The 21,728-nt window shown below is 44.2% G+C and overlaps 1 protein-coding gene and 1 pseudogene across 5 annotated transcripts in view; both read left to right on the top strand.

Annotated features, from left to right (window-relative positions):
* CNOT4 (CCR4-NOT transcription complex subunit 4) overlaps positions 1–21,728 on the top strand; it is a 136,185-nt gene that overhangs the window by 83,751 nt on the left and 30,706 nt on the right. For 2 of the 5 annotated variants that reach the window (XM_075558708.1, XM_075558704.1), the window contains exons 3-8: positions 1,834–2,031; positions 8,778–8,864; positions 9,552–9,653; positions 10,226–10,351; positions 13,109–13,233; positions 20,919–20,976. In XM_075558708.1, the coding sequence (XP_075414823.1) occupies positions 1,834–2,031; positions 8,778–8,864; positions 9,552–9,653; positions 10,226–10,351; positions 13,109–13,233; positions 20,919–20,976 (696 nt within the window). Of the gene's footprint in view, positions 1–1,833; positions 2,032–8,777; positions 8,865–9,551; positions 9,654–10,225; positions 10,352–13,108; positions 13,243–20,918; positions 20,977–21,728 lie in introns of all 5 variants that reach the window. The other 3 variants (XM_075558706.1, XM_075558703.1, XM_075558705.1) reach the window with 2 other exon arrangements.
* On the top strand, positions 1,125–1,281 carry LOC142457449 (U2 spliceosomal RNA; annotated as a pseudogene).

The following is a 21,728-nucleotide window of genomic DNA, read 5'->3' as shown; positions in this document are numbered from 1 at the left end:
GAACCGACTTGATGGCATTGAGTTTAGTTTATGGTTTATCATATCTATTGGTCCAATTGTGAGGATTTTAACTTTCTTTACATTGGGTTATAATCTATACTGAAGGCTATAATCCTTGATCTTCATCAGCAAGTGCTTCAGTCCTTCCTCACTTGCAGCAAGTAAGACAGTGTCTTCTGTATATCACAGGTTGTTGATAAGCCTTCCTTCAATCCTGATGCTGCAGTCTTATTTATAAAATCCAACTTCCCTGATTATTTACTCAGCAAACATACTGAATAAGTATGATGAGAGGATACAACCCTGACACACTTTTTCTGAATTTAAAAATCGTGCCTTATTCCCTTGTTCTGTTCGCACAGCTCTCGATCTGTGCACAAGTTCTGTGTGAGCACAATGAGGTGTCCCGGGGTTCCCATCCTTCTCAAGGTGATCCATAGTTTGTTTTAGTCCCCATAGTCACATGCCTTCACATAGAAGATAAAGCATGAGCAAACATACTTCTGCTCTGCTCTACAATGATGCCTTTGTTCTACTCCTCTTCTGAATCCAGGCTGAACTACAGGCAGTTCCCTGACAGTGTATTGCTGTAACCATTGTTGGAAGATCCTCAGCAAAATTTCACTCGCATGTGATATGAATGAAATTGTTTTATAATTTGCAAACGCTTTTGGGTCACCCTCTTTTGGAGTGGGTACAAATATCTTTGTCAGTCAGTTGGCCAGGCAGCTGCCTTCCCAATGTCTTGGCAGAGATGAGTGAGTGCTTCCAGTGCCGCATCAGCTTGTGGCAACATTTCAGTTGGTGTTCTGTCAATTCTTGGAACCTTGTTTTTGGCCAGTGCCTTCAGTGCAGCTTGGATTTCTTCCTTCAGCGCCATTGGGTTCTTGTTCATAGACTAACTCTGGGACTGGTTAAATATTGACCAGTTCCTTTTGGTACAATGACTGTATTCTTTCTATCGTCTTTTGATGACTCCTACATAGTGTAACAATTTATCTATAGAATCTTACACTATTACAACTCCAGGTTTGAATTTTTCTTTTTTCTCTCTTCGCATTTTTAAAATCATTTTCTTGGGAGCGCTTAGAGAGATTACAGACTTCCAGAGTTAAGTTGCATGGATCGCGTCTCGGCCTTTTGGCTAAGATCAAGTGTAGGGAGTTAAGTTGCATGGGATTTTTCTTTAGTTCTTTCATCTTAAGGTAGGCTGAACTTGTTCTTCCTTTTTGACCTGTCTTCAGGAGCTTCAAATTCAGTTTGTGCTAAGTTCTAAACATTAAATGTTAAAAAAAAAGCATTTTTATTTAACGTAATTCTTATTAATTGAGAACCATTTAAAGTAATTAAAACAGTCCTATAATCCGTCTGAACCAAACCCACTGTCACTGAGTTGATTTGGACTCAGAGTAGAACTGCTCTCCAGGGTTCCCCAGGCTAAAATGGACAGGAACAGATAGCCTCATCTTTTCCCAGTGGAGCAGTTGCTGGGTTTGAACTACTGACTTTGTGGTTAGCAATTCATTGCATAACCAACTCTGCCACCGGAAACCAAAAACCTACTGCATCAAATTGATATGGACTCTCCTGCCAGTAAATCTTAATGGCAGTTGATAGTTTCTTCTTTCTCCTGGGGAGTGGCTGGTGAGTTTTCCGACCCATATTACAGTTAGCGGTCTGACGCTTACCTGACATTGCCACCCCTGCTGCCTAATACAGTCAGAGAAACAATCTGCCCAGGTACCTGCCATCCAGAATTTGATGGTTGTTATTCATGCCGTTTTTCTGTTTCTTTCTTTCCCGCTAACATCTATGTTTGTTTTATGCTTAAAGCCATATCCAGAAGACCCAGCAGTATATAAACCACTCTCCCAGGAAGAACTGCAGAGGATAAAGAATGAGAAAAAACAGAAACAAAATGAGAGAAAACAGAAAATATCAGAAAATCGCAAACACTTGGCTAGTGTACGCGTGGTACAAAAAAACCTCGTCTTCGTTGTAGGGCTGTCTCAGCGCTTGGCAGACCCAGAGGTAAGGCTTTTTCTGCTGTCTTCCTCAGTGGCACCTTTCCCCTGGTTTCTGTCCTACTTGGAAATCACAGTTGACTCTGTTCAACTGTAGATTTATCTGAAAATATTAGAGTTTAAGTGGAAATTAGAAATTAATTTGAAGTACTCACCTGATAAACCCTGACAGCTGTGTTCTTAGACAGGTGTGTGATCTTTAAGCTCTCCTGGAGTAGGGTGCTTCTGTTGCAAACTAGGGAGTGGAACCAGGTCTTTGGGGCCACTTTGGTGCCAGCGGTTTGTGAAAAGGAAAACATCACCATTGACTTCTGTTTGGTCGTGAGGTCTTCAGCCCGATTGCTCTCTTTCTTTGCTCTTTACTACAGCTAGACGAGAGGGCTTCAAAGAGTTCTTGGGAAAATTCCGTGATCTTTGAGTTCCATTTTCCAGGAACTTTTGAAGTCATCCTGTGTAAGCACTAACAGTGGAGTTGCCCTCGCATGAACCCACTGGATAGCTTAAAAAAACCTGTATATATTTTTTAATTTTACCTGTTTCTTCAGGTAATTCCCAGTTTTCCTGAACTAGTGTTATACTCTGCCAGCATTCTTCACTCCTTCCATTTCATCCTAAGCCAGTTTTGTGGGGAGATGGCTAATTTGGGGAAAGGGAATAATGGACCATTCTTCACACAGGGGAGATAGTCACCCTTGGAAAAAAATGCTTCTATTTTTTTCTGTCCTACCACCACCCACCTCATTCGAATAATGTTCAACTCATAATTTCCTGGATACCTTTGAGTACTCATCTGCTAATTTTCAGTTTCTGATGTACTAGGAGATGCTGACTCCTAAGTCGCTGGGAACGTAGATAGAAATGGATTGACCCACAATGTTTACTTCAAGAAGAAAAAAACTAGATTGTGGTGACTTTCCAAAATCATTCCTCATGGAGGGTTTATAATAATAGCCACTGTGTTATAATCAGAGGGATACACGTGTATTGATGATGATGCATCTGTTTCGTATTGAGGCAGTGAGGGATTTTCCCATCAATAGAGGAGAAACTCATGTACACTTCATCAGAGTAGTAAGCACGGCGGTGACTACCAGGTGTGAGCTTCAGGGGTGCTGGCAGCCATGGGCCAGGGAACCAGCTTCTTTCCTATGCCAAGAGGTGAGTCTAGGGTTCAAAAACAGAAAAAGACTGAAAAAAGAGTGAGCTCATTGGGCCTATCGCTCACCTCACAGCTAATTCTCCATTTTTTGGGTTAGCTAGTGCTTACCCTCCAAGCAAGCAGAGTCTCCACCCATGACCGGCCCCTGAAACATGGTCATGGGTTTGTGCTGCCTCTGCCCTTTTCTAATCACAGGGTGCTGATTATTTCTATGAGGGGGTTTTGTTTTTGTTTTGTTTACCTGCTATGTTAGTCTGGGTTGACTGAAGAAACAAATTCATAGATATGTGTATAAGAAAGAGCTTTATATATAAGAGCATTTGAATGTTGAGAAAACATCCCAGCCCAGTCCAGATCAAGTCCATAAGTCCGATATCAGCCCATATGTCTGAAACCAGTCTATATACATTCTTCTTCAGACTACTCACAAAACACATGCAGTGACTCTGAATGCAGGAATTTCATAGGTCAGTGAGTGGAAAGACTTATGATCCAGTGGCAGTGTAAGCATCTCAACACTGGTATGGTTCTCCACGTGGTTCCTCCAGCTCCAGGGCTCTAGTGTAGCTCCATGTGTCTTGTCAGAAGGAATGTCTCGCAAGGAGTGAGCGAGTGTCCTGCCTCCAGGGAGCTATTTATCTCTGTGGTGCCTCCAAATGAGGTCATCAAGGTGTGACCTGATTGACAGGCCAGACTCCACCCTTCCACAAGTTGACACTAGATTATGTAACTACCCCACCTGCGATTTCTTGACTGATGCTTCCCTTGGCATTGATATGAATCCAAGTAAAAACAAAATCCCGCACAACAGAAATCTTTTCTCCCTTTATCATGACAATGCTCACTGACCAGCTGTAAGGATTTTTGTTTTCTGTATGCCACAGTGTAATCCAGACGGTAGACAGTGGTCTTTAAATCACCAGCAGTAAGTGGTTGAGTCCTCTTTACCTTCAGCAAGCGTGTTTGTCATCTGCATGTCACAAGTTGCTGCCTAGTGCCACCTTACTTGCTGAGGGTGACCAGGACTTACAGCACTGCTGATGAAGACCAGAGACTGTGTCCAGACAGAAACAGAATCCTTCGCAACTGGCCCAGTGAGCAGCATCTCGATAAAGGGAGGAAAGGTGTATGTTGTAAAGGGTTTTGTTTTACTTGGATCCATAATCAACTCCAGTGAAAGGAGCAGTCAAGAAATCAAATAATGTATTATATTGGACAAATCTGCTAAAAAGAATTCCTTTAAGTGTTAAAGAGCAAAGGTAACACTTGGAAGGCTCACATTCTCCTGACTGACTGAACCCATGTAAATTGGCACCTCTGCATTTGAAAGCCAGGCGAGGAATAAGGAAGACTGCAGAGCGTTGCTACCTTTTGAAGTGTTGCTGAGGAACGTGGGCTACCCCACGAATAGTCAGAAGGATAAACCAGTCTGTTGTGGAAAAGTGCAGCGGGAATGCTTCTTAGAGGCAAGGATGGCAAGACTTTATTTCGCTTGCTTTGGCCATGTTGTCAGGAGAGATCAGTCCCCAGAGAAGGACATCATGCTTGGTAAAGTTAAGGATCAGTGAAAAAGAGACAGACCCTCGACAGGTGGACTGAAGCAGTTGCTGCAACAAAGGCTCACACCTAGCGATGTGTGGGTGACGGCACGGGGCTGGCAGGGTTTCATTCTGTTGTACTGATGAACTGGAACCAACTCGATGGCATCTGCACAAACACCATCTCTTAATTAACTTTCAAACCAACTTTACGTTTACTAGTCCAGCTGCCAGGAGCCTTGGTGCCCTAACTGCTAATGGAGAAGTCGGAGGTTCAACCTACCAGCCACTGTGTCAGTCCACTGTGGTCATACATCTCCAGACACATTTACAGCCTTAGAAATTCTATGGGGAACTTCTTGGTCATGGATGGTCTTTATGAGGGAAATTGACTTCCCTCATTAGGAACAGGAGTACAGCTTCCAAGTCTGAGACTCCAAACCAGACTCACTACCACCGAGTTGACTCACTCACGGTGACCCTGTAGGGCAGAGTAGAACTGCCCCTTTGGGATTTTGAGGCTGTGAATCTTTATGGGAGCAGATAGCCTTATTTTTCTTCTGCATAGTGGTTGGTGGTTTCGAACTGCCGACTTTGTGGGTAGCAGCTTGGTTCATAACCCACTATACTACCAGGGCTCCTCCAAGTCAGGCAAGATCTGTGTAATGTGTTTATCTTTGAACACTTTTACATTAGATTGGATCTTGATTAACAAATCGGGAGAGATTAGGAAGATTTAAGATGTATTTTGAAAATAACGTTTGAACACCAAAAGGCTTCACACCAAGATTTATTGTCAGATGTATTCATTCATTTGTCTGTAGAAACAAAGCTGTTTTAGGAGATACAGTAATTAGAGACTAAAGTAGAGGTGATGAGGATGTGTTATTCACTCCGAAGTTGGGGATAAAGTCACTGACAAGCCAGGCACAGTCTGTCCTGCAAGGGCTTACCGATTAGTGGAGTGAAGAGACTTCACGTAGTTGTCAGTGTGCTGAGCAAGGGGACTCGGGGCCTGAGGGAAGGGAAGGCTCTCTGGAAAAGGTGCCTACGGTTAGGCTGGAAGGATGGCCTCCGCTTAGCGAGGCAGCAGGGAAGGTTAGGATTGCCCCAGGCTACGTGTAGTTGCCAGAGGTGAGCAGCTTGTTCCAAGGCCTAAAGGACTGAAAAGACACAATCATTTCATTTTTACCAATGAGAAACGGAGGCAGGTGGAAGTTAAGTACTGCCCTGTGATCCCAAAGCCGTTTCACATCAGGACTTAGATCCCCCAGGTCTAGTACTTTCAATCCATTCATCCTTTTGACCATCTGTCTGATGACCAAGTTTGTTTTTCTTGGTGTAATGTTCACGAACACTTGACTGTGTTCCCGGAGACTATGTAGCAAGCTATTGTAGCTACGAGGCACATCATTGGGCATTTATAAATAATTCTGTCACAGGCCCTTTATGTTTCTTGTTAGTATTAAAATAGGCTCACTGTGTGCCATTGCGCATGGTGGCGGCGTGCTGGTAGACCAGGCTTCTGCTTCCTCCCACACCCTTTGCTGGCTTTATTCAGTAGAACCCTCGCTACTTCTTGACTCTTGTTTGTAGGCAGAGCCTGGAGTGCTCGACTCAGTGTGCAAAGCTTGCATTTGAACCCTTTTCTGAGCCACTGCTGGCCATTTGGTCATGCTCTGAGACCCACCTGTGTGCTCTTGCATGGAACTTTGGTTCAGTATTAAGATAGCTTGTTCTTTTAAGAACCTCTGTGGAGTACCTGTGTGTGCTAGGACGGCGTAAGACACTGAGCACAGAGTGCTGCCCTGGGTGGCCTCTGCTGTTTACACGAGTAATGGTCCAGAATGAGAAGCACTATGTGCTCTGAAGGCATACGGATGGCCCCTGGCCATGGAGAGGACATGCACCCCTCTGCTCTTCTTGGGGTGCCGCCCTGCTGCAGGAAGTGCACAAAATGCTTCCGAACCAGCAAGAACCCTGCCCCCACAAGAGTCGTTTGTCTGTGAGATTAGCATGCCAGTGGTCAGAGATGAGGTAGCCAAGGTAAGTGGTCACAGATCCTGAAGAAGTTTGGACTTCATCCTGCAGGCAGTGGGAAGCTGGTAAATGTTCTTAAGAACAGGGAATGAGTTGTCAGAAATCTTTTGACATCACATTCGAGAGTAATTAAATACACATCATGAACTTTCATGAGGATGTTATACTCAAATACTAGCCAGAAAGTCTTTCTATACACCAGTGGACTTTAACAGACTCACTGCTCACTTAAATACACACACACACACACACACACACACACACGACCAAAATGTGTCTATTGTTGTTGAGAACATACGCAGCAGAACACACATCCATCCACCAGTCTGTACAGGTGCACTAGGTTCAGGGGCCAGGATAATACTCTTGGAGTTGGGCAACCATTGTTTCATCCTGTTTTAAGTTGCCCGTCTGCAATTCAGATAAACTCATTGCCACCCAAGTTTTGTGTGTAATCTTGTAGAACATTCAGAGGTTGGGTGGGACCTGCCTGGGCATTGAGATGTCTAGTGTCCCTGGCTCCCATCCACTGGACACCAGTAAGTCCCCATCACCTGGACAATTTCCACCAATAACAGCTCCTGCAAATTTCAAAAATAAGCAAATAAAACACCCCAAACCACTTGGGCCGGGTCCCTGGACTGTCCCATTGAGAATGACTAACACGGTGGGCGATGCTGCGACAGGACTGCCCGGACTTCTTGCTGAGTTGGCAGACATCAGCTGAGTGCTGAGTACAGCTCTGCACGTCCTCCCTTCAGCCTGGGACTGGGCTGAGAACAACTGGCAGGCCATTGCCTCAGCCGCTCTTACTGCCACTCTTCCTCCTGGGCCTTTAGTGGGAACGACTGTAAACCAGTATCTAGTGTGTATTCAGATCGGTTCAGGTCCGCTTCTAAGCCACTGATTGGCTGTAGCAACCCGACTCCCCTTTATGAATCTCGGTGGGAAAACCAGCACAAGACCTCTTCAGAGTGTTCAAGAGCAAAGGTGACCCACCTTGCGGACTGAGGTGTGCCTGGCCAGGTCCTGGTGCTTTCGTCTTCTCATCTGCGTGTGAAAGCTGGCAAGGCACAAGGAAGGCCAGGAAAGAACTGTTACGTATAAGTCATGGTGTTGCTGAAGGTCACTGCATACATCGGGATCTGCCAGAAGAACAAGCAAGGTTGTCTTGGAGGAAGAAGTGCTGCCAGAATATTTCTCAGAAGGGAGGGTGGAGAAAATTCATCCCCTATGTTTTGGACATGCCTGTAGGTGGGACATCATGCTTGGCAAAGTCAAAAGTCAGCACAAAAGAGCAGGACGGCATGGTGGCTGCAACAGCGGTTCCAGCATAAGGAAGATGTGAGGATGGCACAGGACTGGGAAGTGTTCTGCTCTGTTGTCCTTCTGAGTGGAAACTGATGGGATGGCGCCATCCCACAACAGCAATCAAGTTGAGGGTCATTCAGTATACGTGAGCTACCTGAGTGCACAGTCCACGTAGGTCATAGAAGACGGAGAAAGTTGGAGAGCCACTCGGATTTGACGTTGTAGTTTATAAAAAGTGTTTTTATTTGTACTAAGTATCGTTGCATACTGTAGATTTCTGGATAAAGACAATTTGTCCTCGATTTCTTACTTCTGTCTTTAATTTGTAATTTTGGCCATTGTTTTCAGAATTACCTATCAGGATCATGTGTTAATAAAATTGCACTTAACAGTCTTACCTGGTGTATATGTGATAATATTGTGCAGGTGAGAGCCCTACCTAATCTTGGTGCAGCTATTGGCGCCTAGAAGATAATCCCAAGTTTAGTGAGTCCTCGTTTCTATTTACTGTGTCGACATGGAAGCTCTCAGAGACTTGGAGGAGGAAGGGTGTCTTGAGGTTAGCGCAGCGGTGTCATTAGGGAGCAAGCCCCGTTGATGAGAGTGTTTCCTTCCACTGAAGAGGGCTGGTGAATGTCCCCCATTATATGGATAACATTGATGAAAACGGGGACAGTTTATACCTTATCTCTTCTTCTTTTATAGGTTTTAAAACGACCAGAATATTTTGGGAAGTTTGGTAAAATACATAAAGTTGTCATCAATAATAGCACATCATATGCAGGCTCACAGGTAACTAACTATAGGGATTTTTGCCTTTCCTCCCTACGGTCTGGGCTTGACCTGGGCTGTTCAGAAGGAAAACTTGCTCTCCGCGGTTAGAAAGTGGAGGATCAGGGACCTGCGCAGTGTAGTGCCCTCTCATGGCGGGATGGGGAAGTGTGGGTGCTCACTGGACGCCTGTAGAACAGACTTAATGGAATTACTAGTCATAAAAGGGAAAGCACAGGACAGATTTAGAAAAGGCGGAAAGGGGATGGGAAATTGAGTCTGTTTGCAGGCATACTATAATTAGAAATTTCCAATCAATAATATTTTCAGATATTGAAAACCTAACAGAGCATCGTTGCTGTGCTGATACAAGCAGATGGAATAGTCTTGTAGATTGTCTTTATTTGGGGGAGAACATAATTTGACACAGCGTGGTGACCTTTTGTTTTTTCCTTTTTCCCTTCAAACTAAATAAAAAAAATTTAATAACCTTGACGAGCCTGTCCAATCACTTTTTAGAAAAAATAAAGACGAAACCTAAGATGTTATTTTATCGAGTTATGTCCAACCACTGTGGTGGAGTCCATCCCGACCCTATGTTAATTAGCATGCCAGAAAAGGACTGTGGATCCCCTAGTCAGGCTGAAAGAGGGTTTCGATGATGTCCTTTGAAACTAACCACCGTGGGACGGGATGTCTCCCCTGTAGGGTCCCAGCGCCAGTGCTTATGTGACCTATATCCGGTCCGAAGACGCGCTCAGAGCCATACAGTGTGTCAACAACGTGGTGGTAGATGGCAGAACACTTAAGGTAATGTGGTCCTACTTGAGTCTTTGCAGGGGGAGGGAGAGAAGCTAGCACGTGGAGGAGAGCCTGGCACCGCCGAGGAGCTGTAGAGGCCCTTCATCCAGACCACCTTTTAAGCACCCGTAGCCATCCACAGCTCTCTCTCTGGGAGAATGGAGCCATTATTCTCCATCAGAAATGGGAAATGCTTCCCATTTGTTGTCCTGAAGTCTTTGGACCCTGGTGAATGCCAGGGTGAGTCAAGGCTCCTGCCAGGCCAGGCTTTCATAGAAATGGAAGCGAGACAGCCCCTATCTGAAAAGGACTGTGGGGGCTTAAGAGCCCGAACCCCTTCCAGGTGGGAGCAGACAGACAGAGCGAGTGGGGTGTGCCCTGTAGTTCTTGAGGGGCCGCTGGGAAAGAACCTCTCAGGAGGAGCTCGGCCCTCCAGCGTTCCGTGGTCGGCCCCCCACAGCTGCTGCCAGGGCTGGGCCGGCCGCCAGTGCAGAGAGGTCACTGTCACGAGGACATTCTGCTTGCGCTATCAGCTCACATTTTGAGGCCCTTCTCCCCCCCCACCCCTCCTCTTCTTGCAGGCATCTCTAGGCACAACAAAGTACTGCAGCTACTTCTTAAAGAATATGCAGTGTCCAAAGCCCGACTGCATGTATCTCCATGAACTGGGGGACGAGGCGGCCAGCTTCACAAAAGAGGAAATGCAGGTAGTAAAGTAATGTGAATGACCAACTTTGCAGACAAGGGAGTTCATTCGACAAAAGTAAAGTTAGAGGGTTTTTTGCTTTGTTTTTTTAAACTGTTCTTTAAAGTAGTATTTTCCAAACAAAAGTGTTCTGTGGGATGTCAGACCCACCGGAGACTATCATAGTACAGAAGACTGTGCTCACCTCAGTCTGAGATTCACTCAAGACAAGCAGATTCCTTCCTTCAGGCTTCTTCTCAGGAGTCTTCACTGGGCCAACTCACAGTCAGCAGGGGGAGGTCGAGTGCCTAGCACAGCCCCAACACACGGGCCATGGGAAGCTCCTTGGGAAATGCTACTTTAAGAGAAATGTCAGCAAAATAAACGTGGAGAGGGAGACTATAATTACTAGTTGGGTTTTTGCCTAATCTCTACTCCTTTCAGAATATGCTAGAAAATTATATTGTGTCAAATGATGCTGCTGAGCTAACATCTGAACAACGCTCCTCCCCTTGAAAATGTCCACTGCGTCAGTGTCCTGTGAAGGGTGGATGGAAGGTTTAACATCTCCTGTGTTCTTTTTTACATTTCCTCTTCTCCTGTCTCCTTTCAATTTGTAGTATAAACATGCCTTTAGAAGTAAAAATGTTGACCATACGGCATTTTAAATGAGGATTATACCAAAGCACAATGCTGCCCGTCCCTATTGTAGATGAGGACTTCAGATTGTGGCTGTGGACTTTGGCAGGAGTACTTCTCATTTAGAAGGTGGGGGGCACTCATTGCTACCTTTCGTTCTCCAGGTCCAACTGGAGAAGGCCGGCTAGGGCGCCCTTCTTGGCTTGGAGTGACTGCAGATTAAATCCCGTTATAATATATACATTGGAGTTGCTTAACATCGATGTCTTTGCGGTCAAAGACGCTGTTAAAATTAGGTCCTCCTGCTATTTAATAGGAATGAATGACGTGCTGATTTTCTTACATAATAAGCACTTGAAAAATTTTTTTAATGAAAACTAAATTTCATGCCGAGAATATATTATACTCCAAAGCACTCTCACAATGGAAATTTCTGCCTATCAAGATTTCCGAACTCTATTTGGTCTCATGTTATGTCTTATTGAACAATGAAAGAAATGGGATGGACAGTCCCTTAGGACTTACCTGTAATGGGATTTAACCTGTCTCTTAGGAACTGCCCTGGAGAATCATGAGAACGATCACTCTGAGCTTTCTGTGGCTACCAAAAGCCCCAAAAGCTCCTCGACTGACGGTAGAAAGATTTGTCATGTTTTAAAGATGTAACCTCCACATCTGACTGCATTTTTTTCTTTCTTGATACTTTAAATTCATTTCAGAGTGTTCTGAATCTGGCTCTTCTTTCCTGGGTTTAAGGCACTTTGAAAAGGAAGCGTATAGAAAGGAAGTTGGGGGTCATAGCTTGTTACAACAGCCCTCAGAGTTTGGTGCCTTGTGAAGCCTTTCTAGGTCTACTTGAAACAGGCCCTGGGACCAGGGAAGGATGCTGCATTGGGCAGGATTGCCCTTGCTAGCTTTTGTGGTTTTGTTCTCCTTTGGTTTGGCAAGAGTGTTTATTTAGACCACACCCCTGGAGGTAAGTTAAAATACTGTGATCCTTGTTGGTCCAGGCCCGATAAACACACAGACTGCAAAAGGTGGGTCAAGGTCATTTCATTGCTCTTCGTGTTTGTGTTCAACTAGATTCCACAACCAGTTTATGAGTATTTTCTCCCTCCATGTTTGTGATATTACCTTTTAACAGCTCATCCTCACTGCCATTGAGTCAATTCTAACTTACAGTGACCTTATAGCTTTCCAGACTTACACCTACCCATGCAGTCAGCAGTCTTACTGTGCCTAGAGCAGAGGCGGGCAGAGGTTTTCAGTGAAGGATCAGCAAGTACCTGTTGTAGGCTCTCTGGACCATCCTTTCCCCAGATCAGGAAGATAGCTTAAGTCAGGATGAAATAGTAAATAGATGAGCATGAATGTGTTCTGCTAAGAGTTTCTCTATAAAAATGGGTGGTTGACTGGATTTGTCTCATAGGCTGTATAAATAACTGACCTCTGCAGCCCTGGTGGTCCTATCATGTAAGCTGTGGACGACTAACCGCAAGGTCGGCAGTTCAACTCCATCAACTCCACAGGAGAGAAAAATGAGGCTGTTAGAAACACTATAAAGGATTGTAGTGAATCCAAAATGACTTGATGGCTATGAGTTTGGTTTTGGGTTGGCCTAGAGTTTAGAACACATTCGTTTTTATTTTGTTCTTGGTAACAGCAGAGGAAAGGGGAAGGTAGACACAGAATGATGGAATTTTAACTTCATGTTGGCATAGTGGGAAGTTGAGTCAAACTTGCTACCAGTGTAGTCCACCGTGTTTAGCACTACAAGAAAGAGCCGGAGGGATGTTTGCCTTGGGTTGCTCTCCAGTGAGGCCTGTTAGAAAGAGACTTCCTGTGTCGATTACAGACATACAAGTAGTTGAAACCCAACTGTCAGTTATTTGAGCCAGTGAACAGTTCTCTTCATATGTATTTCTATGTCATAAGTGGGTTCTGACCGGCAAAGAGCCTTACTGTGCAGCACGTGGTTGTGTGGGGAGAACTTGCAAGGGCCTAGGGGTGGGATACCAGCCTCACAGGGTTCTGCGGTGCCGCTTTCCCTAGGGCACCACTCACAATCCAGAATGTAGTTCAGTAATTTGCACCAGCTCCATGGTGAATCCCACTGCAGTTTTATCTCTTCTCTCACTAGGCGGGCAAACACCAAGAATATGAACAGAAGCTACTTCAAGAATTATATAAATTAAATCCCAATTTTCTCCAGCTGTCTACGGGTTCCGTTGACAAGAATAAGAACAAAGTGACAGCACTGCAGAGGTACGACACGTAAGTACTGATACTCCTGCGGCCAGCCGGCCCCTCCTCCTCTCCTGATGAGCGCTGCCACGGGGCCTTTCAGGGCAGACTTGGTTAGCTAGAAGGAAGGCCTCTTGACTCAGAGCCCTTGCTGTTTCTGGCGACACTTCTGAGACACCCTGGGTAGGGCCATCTTCTGCAGGGATGTGCAGACTTTCCTGGGCCCAGGGCCACCCTCCTTGTTAGAAAGGAAGTAAGCCATCTTCGTGTCTCCGCACTAGCTGTGGGTTCCCCTTGGTCTAACAGGGGGGAAATACTGTAAAAGGGAGAGTGGAAGTTAGCTGAAGTGTAGGTGCCACAGAGCTGGCCCCAGGCCTCACTTAACATCTTGCATCCTATGAGTGGGAGGGTAGCCGATACTCAGAATCGTACCTTTGGAGTGTCTGGTAAACCAACATCATACCTGTGCTTAAGCAAATGGAGAGTTCTGATTGCCACGTCCCATTCTGTTGCAGTAATTTGCAGACTTTGGATCATAGTTGGGGATGGTCTGAAACAGTCTAATTAATAAAACCGTCTATTTTGGGATTGTACTCAATCCTGAATAGCCTGTACATTTGGGGCTGCAGGATCTTTGTTCTGTTTATTTTTAATTTACAAACTGAAAATTATGTTATTTATTTAAAAGAAATTGCTACAATTAAGTTGCATGCTCCGTTTTTACATTCCAGAGCTAAAGTTCAGCGATACTTTGAGGTGTAGGAGCTCAGTGCTTAGCGTTGATTTTAAATGCAGATACTGGTAACCATGTGGATCGTTGCCAGAGTGGGTTTCTTCAGAAGATGTTTTTATGTTTAAATGTTTGAAGTGTTTAAGTTCATTCCTTTTAATACCGTTTCCCTAAAAATAAGACAGTGCCTTATATTAATTTTTGCTCCCAAAGATGCGCTAGGTCTTATTTCCAGGAAATGTCTTACTTTTCCATGCAGAATACGGTGCACATTTATTGCTCACTGTTTTATTAAAAGAGGCCTTGCACTTCTTGTCTGCTCCGGCTGCGCTGCGGCCAACAGCGAGCTGTGCTACAGTCTGGAGTCCAGAGTTATGGTAGCTTTGGGGGCCTTATTTTCGGGGGAGGTCTTACTTTTGGGAAAACAGGGTAGCTAAGATATTTACTAAAGATTATTTAAATTTAAATATTTCTTGTTTATATACACATATACATATCCATACATATTTATGCATAGAAAGAGGTACTTGTTACTATAAGATATAATAAATGTATTTGTTTGTATGAGAACAAAATATCTATCTTGGAAGAAATATAAGCAGGTTGCTCCTGAGAAGCAAAGATGGACGAACTTTGCACCACATACTTTGGGCATGTGCTCAGGAGAGACCTGGTCAAGTAGGAGGTTGGCGCAAAGCGGAAAACCCTAGGCCAGAGGGATTGACTCAGTGCAACACTGCAACAATGGGCTTAAGCCTATCAACGATTACGAAGATGGCACAACACCAGGAAGCGTTTGGTTCTGTTTTGTGCAGTGGGTCACTGTGAGTCAGACCTGACAGCAGCAACAACAACGCTAACACAGATACTGGGCTAACTGCGTTAGTTATCTGAACCATATTTATCTGTTCCAATCCACACGCAGAGTTGACCTAACGCCAAGGTTAGGAATAGGCCTCGTGTTTGTAATCTGGGGCTGGTTTGTCTCACAATGCCTAAATCACATCATATCCAGTTTCACAGAATATATCATGGGTGTTAAGCAACATGGTCACACATAAACTTACTATAGTAAAAGTTGTGAAATTTCTTTATATTAAAACCAAGAATACAGTCTAAGTTCATGTAATAATCTTTTTGAATTGACGAAACACCCCCCCCCCCGCCTTTCTTTGGGTTTTTTGTACTGACCCTTCTTCTGTGTCTTTGTGGGTCATTTGCGAGGACTTTGATGCTGGTTGTCAGGTTGTAGTGCTTGGCATAAGAATAGGATTACTGTGATAAATTTCTATTTCAGATGCTTTTAACATTTAGACACATCATTGTGCTCGTTTAAACATTGTCATTCTAATTAAAATCATATGCTGGGTCCTTAGAGAATGCAGAGTAGAAATTTAAAATTCATATGATCCCTTTTAGATCACATTTAGTATTTTCTGAATATAAAAGTCACAAATTTTCATGCAAGGCAATTTGAAAAACTCCATAAAGACACACTGAAGGGACTAAATACAGTGTGTGATTTCAATACCCAGGGGTTTTAACTAAAAATGATTTGGTGCATTTTCTTAGCAGCATGAATTTCCTTGTAATCTTTGCATCTTTTTGATATACAGGTAGCCCCACCTCCCAAACCTAGCATAGGCTTCTGTTCTTTCAATTTTGTCATACGTAGGTTTTGATATAAGTAAAAATCTTTTTCTTTATTAAAACTTTTCACTATTACTGCCTTTTAATATCAGTTTCTTGAAAAAGCTGATCTTCATTTATCTCTGGGGATTGAAACATTACATTAAGCATCATCAAATTACACATTGCAACATTATATGTAGTCCAGCAGGTCTGGATTATGAACTAATTCCATTCCTGAATCGTTCTTAACGGGGATTTGTAAGAAATGTAGCAGGTAGGTATGGTGTGTGTCTGGTGTAAGTCACATGTGTGTCTTAGAATACATTGTAGCTTTCTGTGCATTCAAACAATGCCCCGGTGAAGAGCAGTGATCCAGTCATAGCACTTTGGTGGGATGGAAAGTAGCTCCCTTGATTATTTGAACCAATTTATACCTCGGATGTTATACATTGGGTTTCTGTTCATAACCCGGGGACAGCAAACAGGCTCTGCCACACTGTCCACAGATCACATTGGTCTGTTATATTTCAAACCTTAATACCTATCGTTAGTGAATGTGTCCTGAGAAGGGAATTCTTGGTAGCTACATGGTATTCCACCATACACGACCCTTTCTTATGTAGTAACAAACCCCCTGTTGTGTACTCTGCTCTTTTCACTTGGGGGTATTATTTTAAGTGGTGCTGAGATGAACCTGCTGTAATGTGAAAGTTTGGGCTGTTGTATTGATTGTGTGTAGTGGGAGAACAACAGAATCAAGAAGCAGGAGAGAGTACCCCTTTCTTTGAATTGAATATTTTATCTCCAATTATCAGGGGCACTCGTATGACCCAGGGGGGCTGGCAAAGCAGGTACCTGTACTTGATCCTGGATTGTGGGCTGTGATACAAAAGTTTTTTTATTTCCAAAGGTGAGGTGGGCTAATCATACGTTTGGGAACCTGTGCCCTACATACTTGATAATTAGATAAATCGACTTCCTCGTTTTTACTGAGTTCATACCTGCCTTGGGTTTGATTTGTGCTGCTCTCTTCTTGCATCTGTGCGACGTCTCTCTGTGTTAAGGACATTCGGCCTGTGTGCACAGGCAGTTAAGACCAACCAGGGAAATACCTGCCTGTGCACGTTTCTTGTTTGGTGTCTTTGTAGTTGGCATCGTTTTGTTTTGGCATTCACTAAGTGTTTTTACTGTATAGAGATCTGTCTCTCCCCAACTCGCTGACCAGTTATTTGGGTTTTGAATTATGTTGATTTTATTGATCCATTTTGGCAGACCTAAACACCATCGAGTCTTTCCAGCTATCACATATCTATATAAGTCTCTTGTCTGTCTAAGAACTACTTTCACTTCGCTCCCATTTTCCTCTAATACTGGGTCTCTGCCATCTCCTCTACCTGTGGGAATCCCTGTGTGCAAATTAGATAGGTTCCGTGTTGTGCTCTTCAAGGGAAGTCTATATATCTGTTTTGGTTTTTCATATTTTGTTTGAGAGAAACATTAGTAACCACGTTATGAAAATACTTAATTCCCAATGTACTGTTTTCCTGTAAACGGACCATGGATATTGGAATCCTGTAGCCCTGGGATCCTTGGGGTCAGGGTCACAAGCTGCAGAGTTGGGATTTCTTGATTTTGTGACGACTCAGACACACTAGCCACTCTTACATTGTGGGAGCCAGGTGCTCAGTTTTAGACAGAAGTGAAAGGAGGGTAGAGCAGGACTTGGCACCTTCTGTGTTCACTTAATCTCCTGCGAAGTCCTGTATGGTTGGGATCATTGTGTGAAAATGAAGTCTCCGAGAGGGGACAGGTTGACCAGTTTCCCACACAAATCGTGGCAGGCCAGGGTCTGACCATGTCTCCATCGCTTTCATGCCTAAGCTCCTTGTACTCCCACTCTCCCATTGTGTAGACGAGGGGATAGAGGGAATGCTGAAGACACACTGGTAGGGCAGGTGAGCATGGCTAGCAAAACTATGCTGTAACCATAGGTACTTTGACCTTGAAGATGTGTGATGCTGGAAGTCTCTTACCTTAGGCTAGATATGAAGGGGTTCAAAAAGTTTGTAGAAAAATTTCGTTACATTTTCATTCCATGTTTCCATAGACTCTTTGAAGCCTCCTCATAGTGGTAAACTGTCAACTACAAGAATTCCATGAGGTATTGAGGCAAGTCATTCCTAGATCGTAGATTGGTGGCAGTAGAGGATTGGCTAGAGAAGTAGGGAAGAGGAAACTTCTTTAGGAGTGTGTAAACTCTGATGGCATTTAAGGCATTGACAGAAAATGCACACCTTAAACGTACATCTGAAAAAATAGCGGGACTTTGAAGCCACGACTGGAGAACGTGTGCATTCAACAGAACGGGTGGGCCCATGCAGGACCCTGGCCTTCTACCCTGCCATTACTTGGGAACCTCCTGGGGTGTACACACTCTGAGACTTGTCAGAGCTGGTGTTGAGCAGAGCTGGAGGAATCCTGAGTAGGTACAAGATAGGATGTGTACATTTCCCTGGAGAGAACCCGCAGCCCGGCGTAGTGGTCAGTGGTTGATGTGGAGGGGCAGGCGGGTCTTCTGATGCCAGGACTGGATTGGGGTGGCCTCAGGAATGGTCTGGAACATTGAGAGGATGTGCAGGGGGTGCTGCGCTGTGTAATGTGGGTCTTCAGAGAGACACTCTCTCCCTTTCTCACTGAGCACTGTTGACTGGTAAACTAAATAGATGCGTTGTTAAGGTTTGCTAAAATTTCACACTGCAGACAAAGTAGTGAATTTCTAGAATTTTTCTGAGACTTGTTTTTCCATTTCTCTTATAAAGCGCCCTTCCATGTTGTGCTTGACACACACAGGGGTTTCAGAATGCTCTAAAAACCCTGGCGCTTTCCCCCAGGTGTGAAGTGCTTTCATTTGTGCACACAGTAGCCAACTGGCAAATGAGCCAGGGTGTCTTGTGAACCACTGACCTCACGGTTAGCAACTCAGTGTATCTCCTACGGCACCCCAGAACTCCCTTCTCAGTAGACGATAGTTGAAAAATTTAGGGGCCCACTGTCTTTGTTAGGCCTACTGTCTTGGTTTTTCAGTTGGGTAGCATGGAACGAGTGGACCCTGGGGCAGTTAGAGAGAGTTGTTATACCCCTTATTTCTTGGAAGAAAAAAACACATGGAAATGAGTAGTTGTGTATCTAAATTCAACTGAAATACATAGTGTCTTTTCAAAGGCTACACTCTGTGACCAAATTGCAAAATTATGAATAAGGAGAGACTTGCCTCCTTGTTTTACTCGCTGCTACATTGCTTAGGTGCCTTTGAGTCCTTTGAACCCTGTCTATATAGAGAGCAAAACACTGCCTGATCCCGTGCCCCATCCTCACGCTCCTATGCGTGAGCCCAGCATTAACAGCCACTCGGCCAAGCCATCTCCATTTCTTTTTCACTGACCCTCTGCTTTACCAAGCCTGATGTCCTTCTCCAGGGACTGATCTCTCCTAATAGCTTACCCAAAATATATGAGACAGAGCCTTACCATTGTCCCTTCTAAGTAGCATTCTGGCTGTACTTCTCCAATTTCATAATTCAAATGTATCAATTCTCCTTCGGGCTTCTTTAGTCCTTGTCCAGCTTTCGTGTGTGTATGAGGCAGCTGAAGATACCAGGGCTTGGGCCGGATGCACCTCAGTCCTTAAGGAAGACTGGCCTTACCTGTGTTGAACACTGTTGTTACGTGCTCTCTATTGATGGCGGCTGGGGAGATGGACTGAAGTAACGCAGACGCTTCTGCTCACACTGAGGCCCTTGTTTTCACGTTACAAGAACAGCTCAAGTTTGACCTTCGTGCCATCATCCTGCCAGCCGTCCTCAAGCTCAGCTGTTTGTCATTTCTGTGCACACACATTTCTTTGGCTCCTGCAGTCTAGCCTCTTTCTACCTTTCTGTCAATACCTCTCAGTGCTACTCTAACCACCTTGTACATTCGCTCCACTAGCTTTCTCTCTCTCAGCCCCGTTTGTAACTTTAGGAGCCTTCCTGGATGCGCATGCTGCCCTAGCCCTTCATGGTGTCCTTTCCCCTTCCATTTTCCTTCCTCAAGAGTGTAAATATTCTTAAGTACCTGACAATTTGAGTTCCCTCATGGGACTCCATAGCCTAACTGCCCCTTTGGAAGTAACTTTCCTGTTCTGCGCTAACTTGAGATCTGCGCCATGAGCAACAGTGCTCTCTCTCCCAGTCAATGTCAGAATCAAGAACATGGGACGGTGTCCCTGCAGAGGACACACCTGGGACTCACAGCACATGCCAGCCCTGGTTAAAATGTTGACTGGAGCAAATGCCTAAGTGTGGTCCCAGGTGTCTGCAGTTTAAAGTGATGTCCGGGAAATAAAACATTTGGAGGGTATTTTATGAGGACCCATTTGGATACTAATACTTAGCCCTCGCTATGTGCTGAGCGAAATAAAGCCCAGTATAGGAACGGTGCCACTCAGTCAGTGGTAGATGTTTATGGAGATCTTATTTTGTCTTTAAAGGCAGACAGTAAAAACGAACTTAATGTTAGCCGTTTGCTTTGTACTTGTTTTTTCTCGGTGGAAATAGAAATTACTGTTTCCGTCTGTCAATAATTTACACAAATGTTTGTTTCTCTGTGTATGTACACATGTACTTTTTCTGTGGTTACAATTAGAATGTTGAATTATTTAAAGAAATGTCTGGCTCTTAAGAACCTGCAGAGAACATTTCAGGAACGTAAGTCCTATCATATAGAAAAATGGGAGTGCTATTTAAATAACTGTAATGGAAGATGAGTATGTTATATATGCACAAAAATAAAAGAGGGATTTGAATCTTGCATTGGGCAGCATCCAATTTAATGGGTTTGTTTTCATTATCACAAGCTAATACTCAGCCGTTGGTCTAGAGCAGGGGTCCTCAAACTTTTAAACAGGGGGCCCGCTCACTGTCCCTCAGACCCGTTGGAGGGCCGGACCATAATTTAAAAAAACTATGAATAAACTCCTATGCACACTGCACACATCTTATTTTGAAATAAAAAACAAAATGGGGTAAAAACACCTGGGGGCCATTTAATTGTCCTCAGTGGGCTGCATGTGGCCCGTGGGCCCTACGTAGTTTGAGGACACCTGGGATAGAGACTTTAATTGGAATGTATGTTTTCCTTGGCCAGAAGGTTGCTCCTTTTGTGTGTCATTACCTCATTTAATGTGCATTGAGATAATTAAAGAAATTTTTTTCCTGGATTTGGGGGGTGGGTAGATGGTTTTTATTGTGGAAAAATAAGACTTGACTTTGTTTTTTTCTTCTTTTGCATGTGTTTTCTTCTTCTAGCCCCATTGATAAACCTTCAGATTCACTCAGTATAGGAAACGGTGATAATTCCCAGCAGGTAAGATGCTTCAACAATGCTGTTGTACTTACTGGTTGTGCCCTGAAAGCAAGCTGTTGTACACAAGTGAATTTCCTTGGTAGTGAAAATTATCTGAAGTTGTAAAATGATGGGAAGACACGTGTGGAAGACATCTTTTAAAGACATGTTACAAGTAGTTTTCTTCTCCTCAGAAAATGTAGATAGAGCATGGCTTACCCCTTTCTTGATGCTGCAGAATGATCATTTGACCTCTGCGGCCCCAGAGTAGCACACCTTCTGTGTCCTCGGATTTCAGTTGGTTCTCCACCAGAGGCTTCCTCACCCCGTGCTGTGGGCTTTACTCTCCCGTTCCTGCCCCAGTGCTTGCACCTAGTGGTTTTCTCTCTGGCCTCCCCAGCGACAAGTGATCCATCAGTTCATCTGTTCACAGTGACTTCCTCCATGGGCGTGGAGGGAGGCTTGACCCTCCCAGCATGTTTTGTGTCATCTCATCTAGTCGCTCAAGGAGCATTTCCTCTGCTCTTTCTGCCCTGCTTCAATTTTTGTACATTTTCTTACATTGGTTCCACAGACAGAGTTCTCTTTTCTTCCATAAAGAAGGACCAGTTCCCCACAGAGTCTGTCAACAACTTAGAGATCTCAAACTTGTTCTTTGAAAACTTTTGCTCAGATTGAAGAATTTCAAAATCAGTATATTCCCATGCACATTTTAAGTTGACATTACAATTATTTTCTGAGATTGAACAATTGAATTATGTGGATTGTGTGTC

This window comes from Tenrec ecaudatus, chromosome 9 (genome assembly GCF_050624435.1).
Source record: "Tenrec ecaudatus isolate mTenEca1 chromosome 9, mTenEca1.hap1, whole genome shotgun sequence".
NCBI classification, from domain to species: domain Eukaryota; kingdom Metazoa; phylum Chordata; class Mammalia; order Afrosoricida; family Tenrecidae; genus Tenrec; species Tenrec ecaudatus.
This window is presented reverse-complemented; position numbering and strand designations above follow the sequence as displayed.